General features: G+C 40.3%; 1 protein-coding gene across 1 annotated transcript in view; it reads right to left on the reverse strand.

Annotated features, from left to right (window-relative positions):
• STYK1 (serine/threonine/tyrosine kinase 1) overlaps nucleotides 1–17,224 on the reverse strand; it is a 54,036-nt gene that overhangs the window by 14,449 nt on the left and 22,363 nt on the right. Inside the window, exon 3 of the mRNA XM_011983372.1 lies at nucleotides 169–288. Coding sequence (XP_011838762.1) covers nucleotides 169–220 — 52 coding nt within the window. The 5' untranslated portion in view covers nucleotides 221–288. The remainder of the gene's footprint in view (nucleotides 1–168; nucleotides 289–17,224) is intronic.

The raw sequence follows: 17,224 nt of genomic DNA on the forward strand, positions 1-17,224 counted from the left end.
GCACTTACCCTCTCCCCAAAAAGACAACGGCTTCTAGTCCCCATCCTTTTATCACCACTGTCTTCATTTCTACTGGAAATCAAATCATCCTCCTTCTAGAATCTATCCAGACCTTAGCCTTCATAATTCTACAATCAGAGGATAGACATCTGTGGAATCTGTACTTACCACACAACTTGTCACTGAGACTGCATTCCAGGAGCGTCCGTGTCATGCCCATTGCCACAGGGCTGTCCTCTTCTCTGCTAGGCCCACAGAGAATGCACAGAGCACAGCTGTGAGTAATTCCTAAGGATTGAGTGGTTTTTGAAAAAATAAAAATAAAATGAATGAAAAAAATAAATGAAACACACACAGAATTCTACACTGCCTCTACAGATCGCTAGTTAGGTAATTGGCTACCTCTCTGAGTCATCCGTTTATCTCTATCTACCTAGCTGACATTCAGGTTGGAAGAACCCTCCCGACCTTCTCCTTTCAACATTTCTCTTTTCTCTATTATACAGCAAAGACAGCTCTGATCGGCTCTTCTCCTTTCATTCAATTGTTACTGAAATTATTTTAAAGTCTCCCCTCCCAGCTGAGACTTCTGCTCCCATGATCAAGTACAGATTCACAACATCTAGCTGAACCGTGATCCACGCGTTATGTAGGCATGATCTACCTACAGTATTAAGCATGTCTAATATGTTTTTTTAGCTGTGCATCACATTTTTTAAGCAAAACTGTTTTTTGAAGTTGGGATCTTGCTCTGTAGTCCAGGCTTGAGTGCAGTGGTGTGATCACGGCTCACTGAATTCTCAAATTCTTGGGTTCAAGTAATCCTTCTGCCTCAGTCCCCCGAGTCTCTGGAATTACAGGCATGAGCTACCATGTCTAGCTCTAAAGAAAACATTTAATTTCATTTTTACACACAGTTAATTCAGGTAATGAATAAAAAATTGACAGATGTCAAAGGACATGAATTACACATTTGCTTTATTTCTCTGAAATATCCACACCCTCACAAGCAATGAACAGACAGCATTTATCAATGAAAACTATTTAATTCCTCATCCCTCAGAGCTTCAAGGTGCTTCCTCTGCTCATATCAGATATAGACATGGACACTGATTGCTACCAGGATATAAAGGAAGTATCAGTACCAAGCCACCTTCTCTTTCTCTCTTAAATAAAAAGAAAATACATTCATATGATTCAAAAAATAAAAATGTAAAATAGGATAGCATAAAAATCTTTCTCCCACCCCATTCTTTTCCATTTATCCAGTTCTTAACTCTCCTCCAGTCTCCTCCAAGTAGACTCTAGTTATTAGTTTCTTGTTTGTCTGACAATGGATTCTTTATGTGTATCACTGTTAAGTCTATATAATATAATCAGTACATATTTCAAATAACACCCCCAGAAACTTGGTTCTTTCTTTCAGAAGAGAACTCATGTTTGCCACTCTCCCATCCCTCTCCTAAATTTATATTTTGCCTTTGCTTGACAAGACACGCCCATGGTTCTATAGTCAGCAAAGCCTACTTCTTTAAGTCTGATTAACTTGAAAGAAAATATAGTGATTTTTCTCCTAAATAAGTCTAAATATGTGATCCAGTTTTGGAGTGACTCGATAAAAACATAAAACAAAAATCAGAAGCATAGCTTACATAATATGCTACTATATTGTACAGGTGTTACATTGGCCATATTGTGCTGTCCTCTATTACATCATGCATTGCTTTTATTATTGATACTAACAACCACAGTGTTACTTACTGAGGTAGAATCTCTCAGTGCCTGAAAGACCTATGTAAAGAAGCCTCCCAGATTCTGCCTTACCTGTTTTCCACTCTTCCTGGAGCACCATGAACTTGTATGTGTGTTCAATAGTTAAGCAATTCCCTTATAACTCAAGAGAGACAAAACTGTGTAGTTGGTTGACAAAAGCCCAGGTAGACAGCAAAGTAGCCAGCGAGTGGAAAATTTGCACAGAAGACGGAAATTCTTATCCTTATCCTTATTCTTAGAACGGGATCTAAGAAGTCGACGAATAGTTAGATAGCAAAGTCCACCATATCTAGTGTGTAAACCAAAAAGGCAAGGAGAAATGTGGCTGAGAAAGTTTTCACAATTCACGAGGCCACATGGAAGGACTGGCACTTGTGATGAAACTTTCAAGAAACAGACCCTTAAGAGAGTGGCACAAAGGAGAAGGTCTGAAAAATAAAACACTGGATCAGTAGGGTGAATTCAGGAAGGCTATTAGAAAATTCATCACTGCTATTCTCATTCTTATTTTCCTTTCCTTCGCTTCCTTTTCAGTGGATTATCAGAAGTAATTATTTTCATTCAAGGAGCAGCCAGTTTAACCAGTTTGGCTTTCTGGGGAGGAGGTTCTCAGCCTACTCCCTCTTACCACAGCACAAGTGGAAAAAAAGGGTCAGTCAGCAGCTAGCTCAGACTCGTGAGCTCTGCCCGGAAAACAAACTACACACCCACTGATACATACTGAAGGGAGTCGTTAAAAGTCGTATGTGTACGTGTACCCCGACATGGGTACAGTGAACTGCTCATGGAGGGCATCCATACTCAACCATATGCACCTGGCCAAACACACCTATCCCTGATAATTCAAACTCATGCTTACACCCTTACACTGACTATCACACCTATTACAGAGCACTCATCTTTGGATGCACTATGGCCTGCTACTGCATTTCCTGAACCAGGTTCTCACCATCCCATTTATTTGTACATAAGTCATTTAAAGAGGCAAGGCTTATTGATATCTCGCAGCCCAGTGAAACTGGATGCCAGAGCAAGAAGATAAATGCATAGAATGATGAGGCCCACTCAATGAAATTGCTTTCCATATGTGTATACAATAAGCCCTTTCTGATGGTTACGGTTTAGGTAGAGGCATATGGAGCGTACCAGATGAGTCTAGGATTTTTAGGGCATACACACCGGGCACACCCACATATCCATGAACGCCAGTGTGGGAAACCTCACCACAAAGAGGCCACCAAAGCTCATACATCAGAGAATGCTTATATTTACTTGTAACAGGAATATTCCTCTCTAGATCACTGTTTTCCTTGAAATTCACACACAGAAACCACATGGTTTGGCCTGCCCACTCTGACAAGCTGAGAAAAGTCATCCCTTGATGCCAAAACCCTCGAGGATGACTTTTCCCATGGGTTCAATTCTGGCCCACCTGACCACTAGAAGGATACTTCTGACCAAGGTGCCTGTTCCGTCTGGCCAATACTCCACTGCCTTTCATTGTATCTAAATACTTTTCCCAATATGTCAGAGAAAATATGCAGGCTACTGCTTCTTCTCTTAGCTGAACTATAAAGTTCTTAACACTATAAAGCATTATCCACAGTTCTCTATTTAATGTTATGAATAATGAAATCCATGGCACTGGAATCAAGGGTCTAGTGAAATTGTAATATATTTTATTCTGACAACTAGGTTTGATAGTTGTAAAATACGATTGTACATACTTTGCCTCTAGTTTGCATAATCCTAGATCTACAGAGCCAAATCTCTTCAGGCAGGGTTCTAATTAGAACAATAATATCGTCTCTCTGGTAGTTATCATTCCTAAATGTTCTCTCATCAGTTGCTTCAGACTTTCTCTTAGCATGTTAAAGTTTTAACTCCCCTCTTTAACTGGGAATCCTGAGGAGAAACAGTGCGATGAAGGAGACACAAAGGGGAAGAGAATGAAAGTAAAATGAGGAGTAAAGTCCATGCTAAATCTTCACGAGACTATAGTCTGAAGACCATAAAAGCTCATGAATATAACTATAACGAAATTGAACTAAATAGTAGTATTAATTCTCTAAACTTTTACACATACAATACAAGCATAATGTCACACTGCATTTAGGCATCTATTTTAATTCACACTATATTCTATTTGCAACCATAACACAACTCTTATTAAGTGGCATTTCTGTTCAGTTAGCACAATACAGTCTCCCAGACACAATCTGCAATTTACCCACGACTTTCCAGAGTAAACTCTTCTTACCAAAATATACCTAGACGTAAGACTTCTAAAATCAGATTTCCTGTACTCTGCCTGCTTACGTGTGGTGAAACATTCCGTGATTGAACTCACTAGAACATCTGGCTCTATTCCAGTAAGGTACAATTAAATCCGTTGTGCCAGCCTCACCTTCAAGCTTACTGCTTGCTTATCAACACATGCGGATCTTCCAGCCATGTTATGTTAGATAGACAAGTGATCCACCCTCCCAGGTGGATGCCACATGGGTCAAGGAAGTTATTAATGGCTATGGGGCAGAAGACTCAAAGACTAAAAGTGAGGAGAGTAAACTACAAGGAGGTAGCAGCCCCTAGCCTGAAACAGTCTGCCTTCTTGTACAGTCAGTCTTTCATCCTTACCCTTGAGCTATCTGGAAAAAAAAAACAAAACAAAAACAAAAAACCAAACTAAACCAAAACCAAAACAAAAAACATGTTTAATGGGCTGAACATATTAATTTGGAAGTGAGACAGAGAACAATGCTCAGATCTAGAGGATTTGAGAATTACTTGTTACCAACATCCTATAAAACAAGCTTCCTGTTTGCAGATCTAATAAGCCTGTGTTTAGTAACTACGGTGTGCCAGGTATTGTGCTAGGCACTTTCATACAAAGAAGGCAAGGCAGAAACTGAAGGGTTAAGTTATGAATTAGTGATTAAGTTATAAATTGGCCACTTTTTTTTTTTTTTTTTTTAGGTGGAGTCTTGCTGTTGTTGGCCCATGCTGGAGTGCAATGGCATGATCTCGGCTCACTGCAACCTCTGCCTCCCAGGTTCCAGCAATTCTCCTGCCTCAGCCTCCCAAATAGCTGGGATTACACGTGCATGCCACCATACCCAGCTAATTTTTGTATTTTAAGTAGAGACAGGGTTTCACCACGTTGGCCAGGCTGTTCTTGAACTCCTGACCTCAGGTTATCCGCCCGCCTTGGCCTCCCAAAGTGCTGGGATTACAGGCATGAACCACCATACCCCGCCAAATTAGCCACTTTTTAAAAAAAATGGCAGAGCAAAGTTGCACACCCAGGTCTTTTACTTACAAACCCAATGTTCTTTATACTATTTCCTTATACATATATACTTGTCTTTCAAATAAGCAAGACCAACGAGGTCAAGAAGGATTACATTAGAATCCAAAAGAATCATGGAGACCACAAGGCTGAAACCACATTTTACTAAGAAATGCACTCTAATTTGGAAAGAATGGATGAATTGAATCTGCCTGTAAGGGTGTCATATAGGAACCTCATAGGGACATAGATGACATCTGCCTGTCTGTCTTTAAAGTATATTCTGAAAATAGAGGTAGAATCAGAATTTTTTTCCCAGTATTCACCAGATTATGCCATCTTGGGTTGTTTCCTTTGTTCATTTTCCTGGGTCTGATCCCCAATCCTATTTCTATCTTCTGCTTTTTGAGTAAAACAGTCCGGTTCTTAGGACTAGCCATCTTCCACCGTGAGCATGAGGGTCAGGAAGAGACCAGAAATTGCAGGGCACAGGGCACTGGTCTAGGAATTAGGGTCTTCATGCGGCTCTCTCAGGGCCCCAGGCTCTCCCTTTCTGGGGAAACAAACCAGTGAGAGGACACCGAGTGCATGGAAGGGCACTCTGGAGACATGATTCTTTGTAAATCCAGAGAAGCATATTTGTGTAGATAACTTGCCTTATGCCCGGTGATATCTCCTAGTGTGGGTGAGGCAGGGAGGAGGTTACCTAAGAGAGGTTATCTTGTCCTCTCACTCTTCTCAGATATTGAGAAATTGTGCTTATTCTGATCTTTGCCCTCCCTCATCTTCCTAGAGACCCAGGGATCAAACCGAACTTTGAAACTCTAGGGAAAGTGTTTCAGAGGGGTTCTCATAGGGAACCCCCTTTCTACCATGGTGCCTAGGAGTCCCTGAGCCTGTTTCAACAGATCTTTTGACTCATTGGTGCTCACCAGATTATGACATCTGAGGGCTATCAGCTTTTCTTGCTTCCTATTTTTGCCTATCTCCAGAGATTCCCGAAACATATGTGATATACAGTTGAGATGAGGAAGCTTAATCTGTATCCTGGTACCTCACAAAAATTTACTTTGCAGAGGAGCGAAGTGATTGGAAACCAGGCCCCATAACATCTAGGTAAGAAACGCAGTGCTCACAGACACTTACAAACAGCATCAGATTTTAAATATGGTTTCACAGATAAACACATTTTATTTCCTTTGAGGTATTATACAAATTCAAAACAGCTTATTTTTATCATAATTATCTTGCTATTTTTTATGTGCCCAATTCCATAATCCTTCATCTACCAGTTTCAAACAAAAGCCCAAAAATAGCATATCTTAAACTAAATATTCTCCTGCTGATTACTTTCTCTTCCTGAGATTCCTAATGAATAACAATTTTCCCAGCTCCTCAGTTTCCCCAGATCAGCATAAGGGCTATCATCAGTAAGAGGGAAAAGCCGAGAACACACCACGCCACTCCCACTCAGTACAGGATTATCTCTGATCCATCCGCGTCTCCTCTTCCTACCTGATTAATGCACCAGAAGACGGCTTGGGGCTGCTTTCAAATACCTGGTTCCTACTGTTGTCAGTGACCTTTCATTTCCAGGGATCAGTCCTCTTCTTTGGTATTCGACCTGCGGGGTTTTTCCTTCTATGAAAGATTTTGGGTTCTCTAAAACTCTCTTGGAAGTCTCCCCCCATAAGTGAGGAGATCTGTTTTGTTTTCTGGCCACTTTTCCAGGCTATCTAACACACTGCCCCCTGGCAAAGAGGAGGGCCCAAGCTGAGGAGGACTGAAGGACTACAGGCTACACAGGCTGTAGGGGCACATATACACGTACACGCACTTTCTCATTCTCTGATAAATGAGACCCGGGTCCAGGCAGACAGACAGATGTGGTCATGAGGTTTCACCATCAGAAAGCTAACTCAGCTGCTGCTTACCTCAGTGCTGTGCCCTACAGGGTGTGTCACTATAAAAGTTCTATATGTAGAATGTAATTCCAGGTAAACAATAACAAACTCCTGGCAAGCGGAAAAAGACACCCTGGGAACACATAACCTCCTGCCTCATTCTGCACAGCCGGTATCCAAGGGCAGGTTCCCCTCCCTAGGGAGTGGGTCAGCGTGGTTCAGAGCTGAGCAGTCCGGGAATTAGGGGAAGTGGAGTCAGCCGTGACTTAGTGCCATAATAACAGAGTGAGAGGGTTGAAGTTCTGGTTCTGGTTTGGTGGGTGATTCATTCAGCATCCGGAAGCATGTCACCTGACCTTGCCATTCCTCGCCTTCCTAGTTTAGGGAGCAGGAAACGTGCGTGTCTCCTAAGGGTTGTGTGTCTCTCTCCTGCTGCAGAGAGCAGCAGGAAGTTTATCAACTGGAAAACGGGCATGCCAATCAATAAGTACCCTCAGCCAGTTATGCTACCTCTCCTTGTCCCTGCAAGAGCTCCCAGATTTTGGAGGCTTCCTTTAATCCACATCTTCCCACCCATATCATGGCAGCCCCGGAATCTGATAGGTATCTCTTCCTACCCTTACCCTGCATACAATTTCCTATCCTATAATGGTAAGGAAAGGGGCTTTGGAGTTTGGCTTCTGTTTGAATCTCATTTCTGTCATTCATTATGACTTTGTATGGGTATTTTACCTTTGTGAACCCCCGTTTCCCATATGTGAAGTGCTGCTGATGATATCTACCTACCAGGGTTGTTGAGAGCTGTATAGCATAATTTCTGTAAAATATCTAGAACATTACCAGAGCCATTGCGGATCATCAATACGTGTTGCTCTCCCTCTTCCTTCCTTACTTTTTCACCTGCCTTTCCAGTTGGGAAATAGTCACATAGCTGTATCAATCAGGTAAACATGTATAACCAAAAATAACAAAATGAAACAAAAAACCTTTCATCTGAATATTTATAATATTTGTGGATGTAAGTATACTCATCTCCATGTACAGAGAGGGAGTTAAAGTAATCAAAAAGTTAATGCAGGATTTAAAACTTCTTATACTTCAATTAGGTGTCATTTGACAGCAGAAATAGTACAGCTGCCAGTAGATATCTGAATTGAACAATCACGCTGAGGAAGAGAGATTTAAACCAGATAAATCAAATAGCATAATGCTGTAAACTAAGGTATAGAAATGGAAAGAATGCTAGATAGTGGTATGGTATTTACCAGGGAAAATGTATCAGCACCTGCCTGATTTCTTCTGCCTCTAAATTTTTCAGCTCCTCGTACTGATTCCACTGATAACACTTACATGCTGGCTAATTTCGACCCAGTTCCTGAACCAATTCTGATGAGGGCATTATGGCGATCAGCAGTCTCAGTCCTCTTCATCCTATTTATCTTACAGACTTCCCAATTTGGGGAAGATGTAGCCTTTATCTACTTCCCAAAATCTGCCCCTTTACTCATGCCTGTTAACAGAACTCTCTCAAATCTGGACCCCTCACCTGAATGCCATACAAGTCGATGAGGCCTTCTTGTCCTCTCTTTGTGTAAATCAATCCTAAGTAAGATTGAAATGTTGCTTTATACTCTGATTACCGTGCTCTTGCTACTAATATAAAAGCCTCCCAGATAAATGCAACCACAATGGTCGAATGCCTCTTCACTGACCATCATCCTGCTCCACTCTACCTCATTCCTACTTCATTCACACCCCTGAACCCCACTGCCTTTTGTTCGGCCGACCACATTGAAAACCTGAGTTGCTAAATCTTGCCTGAATTTTACTCTATAACTGGACCATCCATTTGAGACAACTCTACTTCTTCTGCTTCTACAATCTAGTGAGTTTATCTCACATCATTCCTTGGGGGGCCAGCCTTATTCCAAGTCATTCACTCAGATGTTAAATAACTAATCATAAAAGTTATTAAATATGTTTTGCTATGAAGGAGAAGTTTAAGGTGCTATAAAAAAGGTGCAATAGAAAGGAAGTCAAAAAAAGTTTCTCTAAGTAAACAATATTTAAACAAATGATGAGTAGGAGCTGACTAGATAAAGGTGGGCACAGGCACAAGGCAAGAGAGGAGGAGTATCCAGGCCTTGGATGAGAACAGAGCTTGATACATTCTTAGAACTGGAAGGTCAGTGGGCCTGGACAGTCACAAGAGAGGAGAAAACACGAAGAGATGGCACTGTGCAGGTAGTCCAGAGGCAGATCATAATAAGCCTTTAGGCCACGCTAAACATTGCTTGTTTTATTCTAAGTATCACCGAAGTGTTTAAGTAGAGTGACATGATCCATTTTGTATTTTTTAAAAAAACATTATTTGGAATACTACTCAGCAATAAGAAGGAACAAATTATTGCTACATACAACACTTGAATGGAACTTTAGGACTTCATGCTGAGTGGAAAAAGCCTGTCTCAAAAGGTTACATGCTGTATGGTTCCATCTGTATAATATTTCCAAAATGGCAAAATTAGAGAGACAGAAAATAAATCAGTGTTTACCAGTAGGAACAGGAAGAAGGTGTGACTTTGAAGGTGTAGCATGAGGGAGTTCCTTTATGGTGACAGACAATTCTGTATCTTGACTGTGGTGATAATTACATGAATATATATGATAAAATATCAAAGAAATATGTACAGAGAGGAACAAGATGACGCATGGATGCAAAAACTGAAATCCCAGGAAGCTCTATAGTCTAGTTAATTATACTATGCCATTGTCAGTTTCATAATTTGGATTATTTGCTACAGTTATTTAGATGTTCCCACTGGGAAAATGGGTAATTGTTACATTGGATTCTATACTATTTTTGCAACTACTTGTGAACTTCTAATCATTTCAAATTGAAAAGTAAAAAGTATTATTTTTGCAGCCATTGAATAACAAATTGCAGGTGATAATAAATACATACGAGAATATCAATTGTGAAACTAACAATTTCATAATCATTTTTGGGTTACAGTAGTGACAGTAAAAAAAGAAAAATAATGGACTGGAAACCATGAGGAGATTGAACCAACAGGACACAGTGGTTGTAGAAGGTAAGAAGAAGAAGGAGAAATCAAATAAGAGGAGAAGATGATGAGTCGTTCTGGACATTTTGATTTGAGATGCCAGTGTGACTTTTAAGTAGAATATTAGAAATAAGCATTTGGTTGTACAGTTCTTAGGATTCATAAGAGAAGCCTGGACTGGAGATAAATATCTGGGAGTCATTAGATAATACTGAAAGCTTGAAAGTGAGTAAGAGAGAAAGAGGAAAAAATAAACAAAAAGGAAAAAGAGAAGAGAGGAAAAGAGGGCCTAGGGAAGAATGCATGGAGTTCCAATGGATAAGGCTACATGAAGGAAGAGGAGTTGGGGTCCAGGAGGAAACTCAAAAAGGGCCTAAGAGGGAAAAACTAGAGAAGTAAAGGGGAACCAAGAATTTGTGCTGTTGTGGAAGCAAAGGAGAGGAGCATGGACAGCAGCTGGACTAAAATCTGATGAGAGGTCAGGAAAATAATAAGTAGTGGATACAGGCAACATGGAGGTCACTCGTCATAGAAAGAATGGCTATAGTGTAGTGGCCAGAGAGCAGGGTGGTTCTGGGAATGAATAGGTGGTGAGGATGTGGAGAAAATGTGTTTAGGGAGCTCTTCTGTGATCTTTGAGACCTATATGAATGAGAGGACTGAAAAGAGGAGTTCAGAGAGAGATTTTATAGTTGATTTCTTTGGAAACAGGGCTCCAGCAAGATGAGAAAGGGAACTAGTAATACCCCAACATGCAGTAATCTCTCATTCTAAAAAAACAAAGCAAAGTTTGGTATGGAGAGGCCTGTATCAGGCATAAATGGTTTACAAAGCCTAAACACACACACACACACACACACACACACACACACACATACACATAGATACTGAAAAACATTAAGATAGATTACTAGAACACATAAATATCCCAGAAAAAAAGACACATATTTAGGACTTTAATATAAAGAAGTCAGCATGAATCAAAATGAGCAGATCAGTGGTTCTCAAACCAGAGAGCACATTAGAATCTCCTAGGAGGCGTTTTTTAAAAATATCAATCCTGATATTCATTTCCCACTTGATATGGTTTGGCTGTGTCCCCACCCAAATCTCATCTTGAATTCCCATGTGTTGTGAGAGGGACCCAGTGGGAGGTAATTGAATCAAGGGCCAGGTCTTTCCCATGCTGTTCTCATGATAATGAATAAGTCTCATGGGATCTGATGGCTTTATAAGGGGGAGTTTCCCTAAACAAGTTCTCTCTCTTTGCCTGCCATCACCCATGTAAGATGTGACTTGTTCCTCCTTGCCTTCCACCATGATTGGGAGGCCTCCCCAGTCACTTGGAACTGTAAGTCCATTAAACCTCTTTCTTTTGTAAATTGCCCAGTTTCATGTATGTCTTTATCAGCAGCATGAAAATGGATTAATACAGTAAACTGGTACCAGGAGTGGGGAGCTACTGAAAAGATACCCAAAAATGTGGAAGTGATTTTGGAACTGGGTAATAAGCAGAAGTTGGAACAGTTTGGAGGGCTCAGAAGAAGACAGGAAACTGTGGGAAAGTTTGAAACTCCCTAGAGACTTGTTGAATGACTTTGACCAAAAAGCCAGGCCGGAAGCGGTGGTTCATGCCTGTAATCCCAGCACTTTGGGAGGCTGAGGTGGGCGGATCATGAGGCTGAATCACGAGGTCAGGAGATCGAGACCATCTGGCTAACATGGTGAAACCCAGTCTCTACTAAAAATACAAAAAATTAGCCAGGTGCAGTGGCAGGCACCTGTAGTCCCAGCTACTCGGGAAGCTGAGGCAGGAGACTTGCTTGAACTGGGAGGTGAAGGTTGCAGTGAGCCGAGATCACGCCACTGCACTCCAGCCTGGGAGACAGAGTGAGACTCCTGTCTCAAAAAAAAAAAAAAAAAATGCTGCTAATGATATGAACAATGAAATCCAGGATGAAGTCATCTCAGATGGAGATGAGAAACTTCTTGGGAACTGGAGCAAAGGTGACTCTTGTTATGTTTTAGCAAAGAGACTGGTGGCATTTGCCCCTGCCCTAGATATCTGTGGAACTTTGAACTTGAAGGAGATGATTTAGGGTGTCTGGCAAAGAAAGTTCTAAGTAACAAAGCATTCAAGAGGTGACTTGGGTGCTGTTAAAGGCATTCAGTTTTAAAAGGGAAACAGAGCATAAAAGTTCGGAAAATTTGCAACCTGACAATGTGATAGAATAGAAAATCCCATTTTCTGAGGAGAAATTCAAGCCAGCTGCAGAAATTTGCATAAGTAGCAAGGAGCCAAATGTTAATCACCAAAACAATGAGGAAAATGTCTCCAGGGCATGTCAGAGATCTTTGAGGCAGCCCCTCCCATCACAGACGCAGAGGTTTAGGAGGAAAAAATGGTTTCATGGGTTGAGCCCAGGGTCCCTCTGCTATGTGCAATCTAGGGACTTGTTGCCCTGTGTCCCAGCTGCTCCAGCTGTGACTAAAAGGGCCAAGGTAGAGCTTGGGCTGTTGCTTCAGAGGGTGAAAGTCTCAAGCCTTGGCAGCTTCCATGTGCTGTTGAGCCTGTGGGTGCACAGAAGTCAAGAATTAAGGCTTGAGAACCTCTGCCTAGATTTCAGAGAATGTTTGCTGCAGGGGCGGGGTCCTCCTGCAGAATATCTGCTAGGGCAGTGCAGAAGGGAAATGTGGGGTTGGAGCCCCCACACAATGTCCCTACTGAGGCACCACCTAGTGGAACTATGAGAAGAGGGCTACCATCCTCCAAACCCCAGAATGGTAGATCCACCAACAGCTTGCACCATGTGCTTGGGCAAGCTGCAGACGCTCAACACCAGCCCACGAAAGCAGCCAGGAGTGGGGCTATACCCTGCCAAGCCACAGCAGCAGAGATGCCCAAGACCATGGGAATCCACCACTTGAATCACCATGACCTGGATGTGAGACATGGAGTCAAGAAAGATCATGTTGGAGCTTTAAGATTTGACTGCTCTGCTGGATTTTGGACTTGCATGGAACCTGTAGCCCTTTGTTTTAGCCAATTTCTCCCTGTGGAACAGCTGTATTTACCCAATGTCTATAACCCCATTGTATCTAAGAAATAACTAACTTGCTTTTGATTTTACAAGCTCATAGGTGGAAGCGACTTGCTTTGTCTCAGATAAGATGTTGAACTGTGGACTTCTGAGTTAATGCCGAAATGAGTTAAGATTTTGGGGGACTGTTGGGAAGGCAATATTGGTTTTGAAATGTGAAAACATGAGACTTGGGAAGGGCCAGGTGTAAAACGATATGGTTTGGATGTCTCCCCACCCAAATCTTTTCTTGAATTCCCATATGCTGTGGGAGGGACAAAGTGGGAGGTAATTGAAACATGGGGGTAGGTCTGTCCTGTGCTTGTGATAGTGAATAAGTCTCACAAGATCTGATGGTTTTATAAAGGGGAGTTTCCCAGCACAAAAGAGTTCTCTCTCTTTGCCTGCCATCATTCACACAAGATGTGACTTGCTCCTCCCCCTTGTCTTCTGCCATGATTGTAAGGCCTCCCCAGCCACTCGGAACTGTAAGTCCACTAAACCTCTTTCTTTCATAAATTGCCCAGTCTCAGGTATGTCTTTATCAGCAGCATAAAAATGGACTAATACACCACTCCTCTTAGAGATTATGATGATTATAAACCCCATAGATTATGACTTCACATATCAGCTTCAATCAAGGAAATGCTTCCCAGGAGATACTAACGTACAGCTGGGGTTGAGAACTACTAAGATATATTCATCAAATGGAATTTAGGTGATAGAATACTTATTTGATAACAAAAATTATAGTTTTGATTCACCTGTACACAAAATAAATTTTGGGGAAAAAAGCTAGATGCTTTGAGAGACATAAAAAATTAACATTATAAATTATATTGGGTTTGTGACAACTTCCTTAGCTTAAACAAAAAACTTTCTGCCAACAGGAAAAAAAAAAATCACAATGAAAACATCAACCAATAAACAAATAAAAACATAGTACCTTTATAGTAATAAGAAAACCACTAATGTGCCAATAAATAAATAGTCAAGGAACATGAAAAACAAAAGAAAACCAGTTCACCAAAACAAAATGTTTAACAAATATGGAAGCATGGTGAACTAAAATGAAAGTTTTTTTATCTTAACTAGTAATTTTAAAACTACTTTAAAATAAAACAAGATACATTTTTTTGCCAATCCATTTAAGAAAAAAAGATATTTATTTATTTATTATTTATTTATTTTATTTTTTAATTTTTTGAGCTGGGGCCTTGCTCTGTTGTCCAGGCTAGAGTGCAGAGGTGTGATCTTGGCCCACTGCAGGCTTGATCTCCCAGACTCAAGTGATCCTTCCACCTGAGCTTCTTGAGTAGCTGGGATCACAGGCAGGTGCCACCACACATGGCTCATTTTAAATTTTTTTTTGTAGAGATGGGGCCTTGCCAAGTTGCCAGGGTGATCTAAAATTCCTGGCTTTGAGTGATCCTCCCACCTCAGCCTCCCAAAGTGCTGAGGTTATAAGTATGAGCTACCACACCCAGCAGAAAACAACATTTGGAAACTAATATTTATGCTCTAAAGAGTTTTATTTAAAAAGACCACTCTTATAAGATTGACAAGGAATCTAAATGTCTACATTTTGAAAAATAACTTGGCACTATGAAAATTGAGAGTCTGAATGGCCTTAACGATTTTGACTCTGTAATTTCTCTCCCAAGTGTCAATTATGTATATTTTTTTAAAAAATGGAAGATGTTTCTGAACACACAAAAAAATCTGTGACACTTATTTAACTGTTTTGAAAATGTAAATAGCGATTTGCTTCAAAATAATTCATGAACTTGAAGGAGGAGAAATAGGTGGAGATGTAAATAAAAAAAAATTAACCATGTGTTCAAAATTGCTGAATTCAGGGGATATACATGGGAAGCCATTCTACTATTTTTGCTGCTTTTGTATATATTTGAAATTTTCTGAAATAAAAAATTAAAAATAGAAGAAAAACTTAAATTTTCATCAAGAGGAGGGATGTTTCAAATTATTTTTATATAGTTGGACAATGGAATACTACATATTTATTAAATTTATGTTCATAAAAAGTTTTAATAAATGGCAATTTTTAATGTTAGTGGGTTAAGTAAAAAGGCACATTTTAACAATATATGTACCACAAGAGTACAATGAAATTGAGTGGGAAAAACACCTGTGTAGGGGAATCCCGAAGAGAAGTATATTAGAATGTTATAGCAACAGTGATGATGGTTAGTATGAATAATTTTTTCCTCTATTTTCTATTTTCCAAATGGAATGAATTAAGCCTTAGTTATTTTATAATAAGAACATGCAAAAGAAGAAAGGCTACAAGGCAGAAAAGTTTGATAGCCAAAATACAAAAGAGAAAATTAGCTGAGGGTAATAAAAAAAGTCAAAGAGGGAAAACAATCTTCCTAAAGAACTAGTGTTTAGAATTAAAGACAAAGTACAATCGTTAAATCAAGATTAATGGCTTCAAAGAGGGCTCTCCTGGCCTACAGTCAAGGTGAAGATCTGGAGTTTAACAAGCTTCAGTGTTGCTTGCTAAAGGCATTATCTTGCCGACCTGGGAGAAAGCCAAGTTGGAACTCCCACGAACAAAGTTAATGTATCATCTCCATTCAACTGTAGTAAAGGAGAAAGAATAAAAGAACCCGTGTCAGAGTTAGGGGTGGGTTTATCTTAATGTATTGAAGCCTTGGTTTACTAACCTATACAGCTGAGATCATTCTGCCTGCTTACATCAGAGGATTCTAGTGAGAATTAATAAGAATGTAAAATTGTTCTTCAGTGATAGCAGGTAAAAGTGCCTCTTCTAGCAAGAATGTATTTGTATAAGATAATTACTTTTCAGACAAATGGTTCCAACTTTGTGCTCCTGATCAAGATTCCCTTTTTGATGGCTTTCCTTCAATGCATTAGCATAAATGTAGCTAAAATTCCTTTCTTCCCAGCACAGGCACAATAAAATGAAAGTGCCCGAAGACTTGCTAAATGTTAAGTAAATTTAGGAAACCAATTCAGTGAATAAAAAGTGAAGGAGCAGGTCCGGGTGTGGTGGCTCATGCCTGTTACCCCAGCACTTTGGGAGGCCGAGACAGCTGGATCACCTGAGGTCAGGAGTTCGAGACCAGCCTGGTCAACATAGAGAAACCCCATCTCTACCAAAAAAAAAAAAAAAAAAATTAGCCGGGTGTGGTGGCAGGCACCTGTAGTCTCAGCTACTCAGGAGGCTGAGGCAGGAGAATTACTTGAACCTGGGAGGTGGAGGTTGCAGTGAGCCGAGACTGCGCCATTGCACTCCAGCGTGGGTGACAGAGCGAGACTCCATCTCAAAAAAAAAAAAGTGCAGGAGCAGTGTGTGTGCAAGTGTGGTTGTGGGTGTGTGAGGTGTGTACGCAGGAGTGTGTATTTTCCTAAGTTGAAGTTGCAATTCTACTGCAGCTAGCTTGTTGTCTTAAGAGGGCCATGCTGGAGCCCAACAGCCTCCTGCCTTGGTCCTGCACTTTTCCTGCTCTGAACTTGTATGTGTGAGGGAAATGCTGGGCTCACTCACTCCTTTCCTTATGGTCTTTTATATCTGCCATGAGAAAGGCATATTTACTATTCAGACTCCTAGGTCTCAGCTCACTTTCCAGTTTTTTTTTAATTATAGGTCTCAGAAGCATAGCCCAGCCCATTTCTGAAATTCAGTATACCCATCTCTCCTACTATTATAATTAGCTTTGTACTCTTAAGTGAATTACTTAATCTCTCCTAATCCTCAGTTTCTCATCTGCAAATTGGGTTTGCAATAGTATCTAAGACAAAGAGCCATTGTAATAATTAACCAATTTTACATGATAATGCACCTAGAACAATACCTAGTACATAGTAAGCAGTAGCTGTTACTAATTATTCCTATGATAGCTATAAAAATAAGAATATTCCTATAATAATTACTGTTATTATTCCTCAAATTATGACATTTTTGAATGACCTCTCCTTGTGGGTAAGACCTTCATTCTATGTAACATCAATATGATAACATAATACCACTCACATTTCTGTATATTCCACAGGAATAAGATAATTATTTCCTGACACCTGAGCTTACAGAAAATCTTACTTACATTTCAGTACAATTTTCTG

The sequence above is a fragment of the Mandrillus leucophaeus genome, unplaced genomic scaffold, assembly GCF_000951045.1.
Source record: "Mandrillus leucophaeus isolate KB7577 unplaced genomic scaffold, Mleu.le_1.0 Scaffold249, whole genome shotgun sequence".
Lineage (NCBI taxonomy): Eukaryota > Metazoa > Chordata > Mammalia > Primates > Cercopithecidae > Mandrillus > Mandrillus leucophaeus.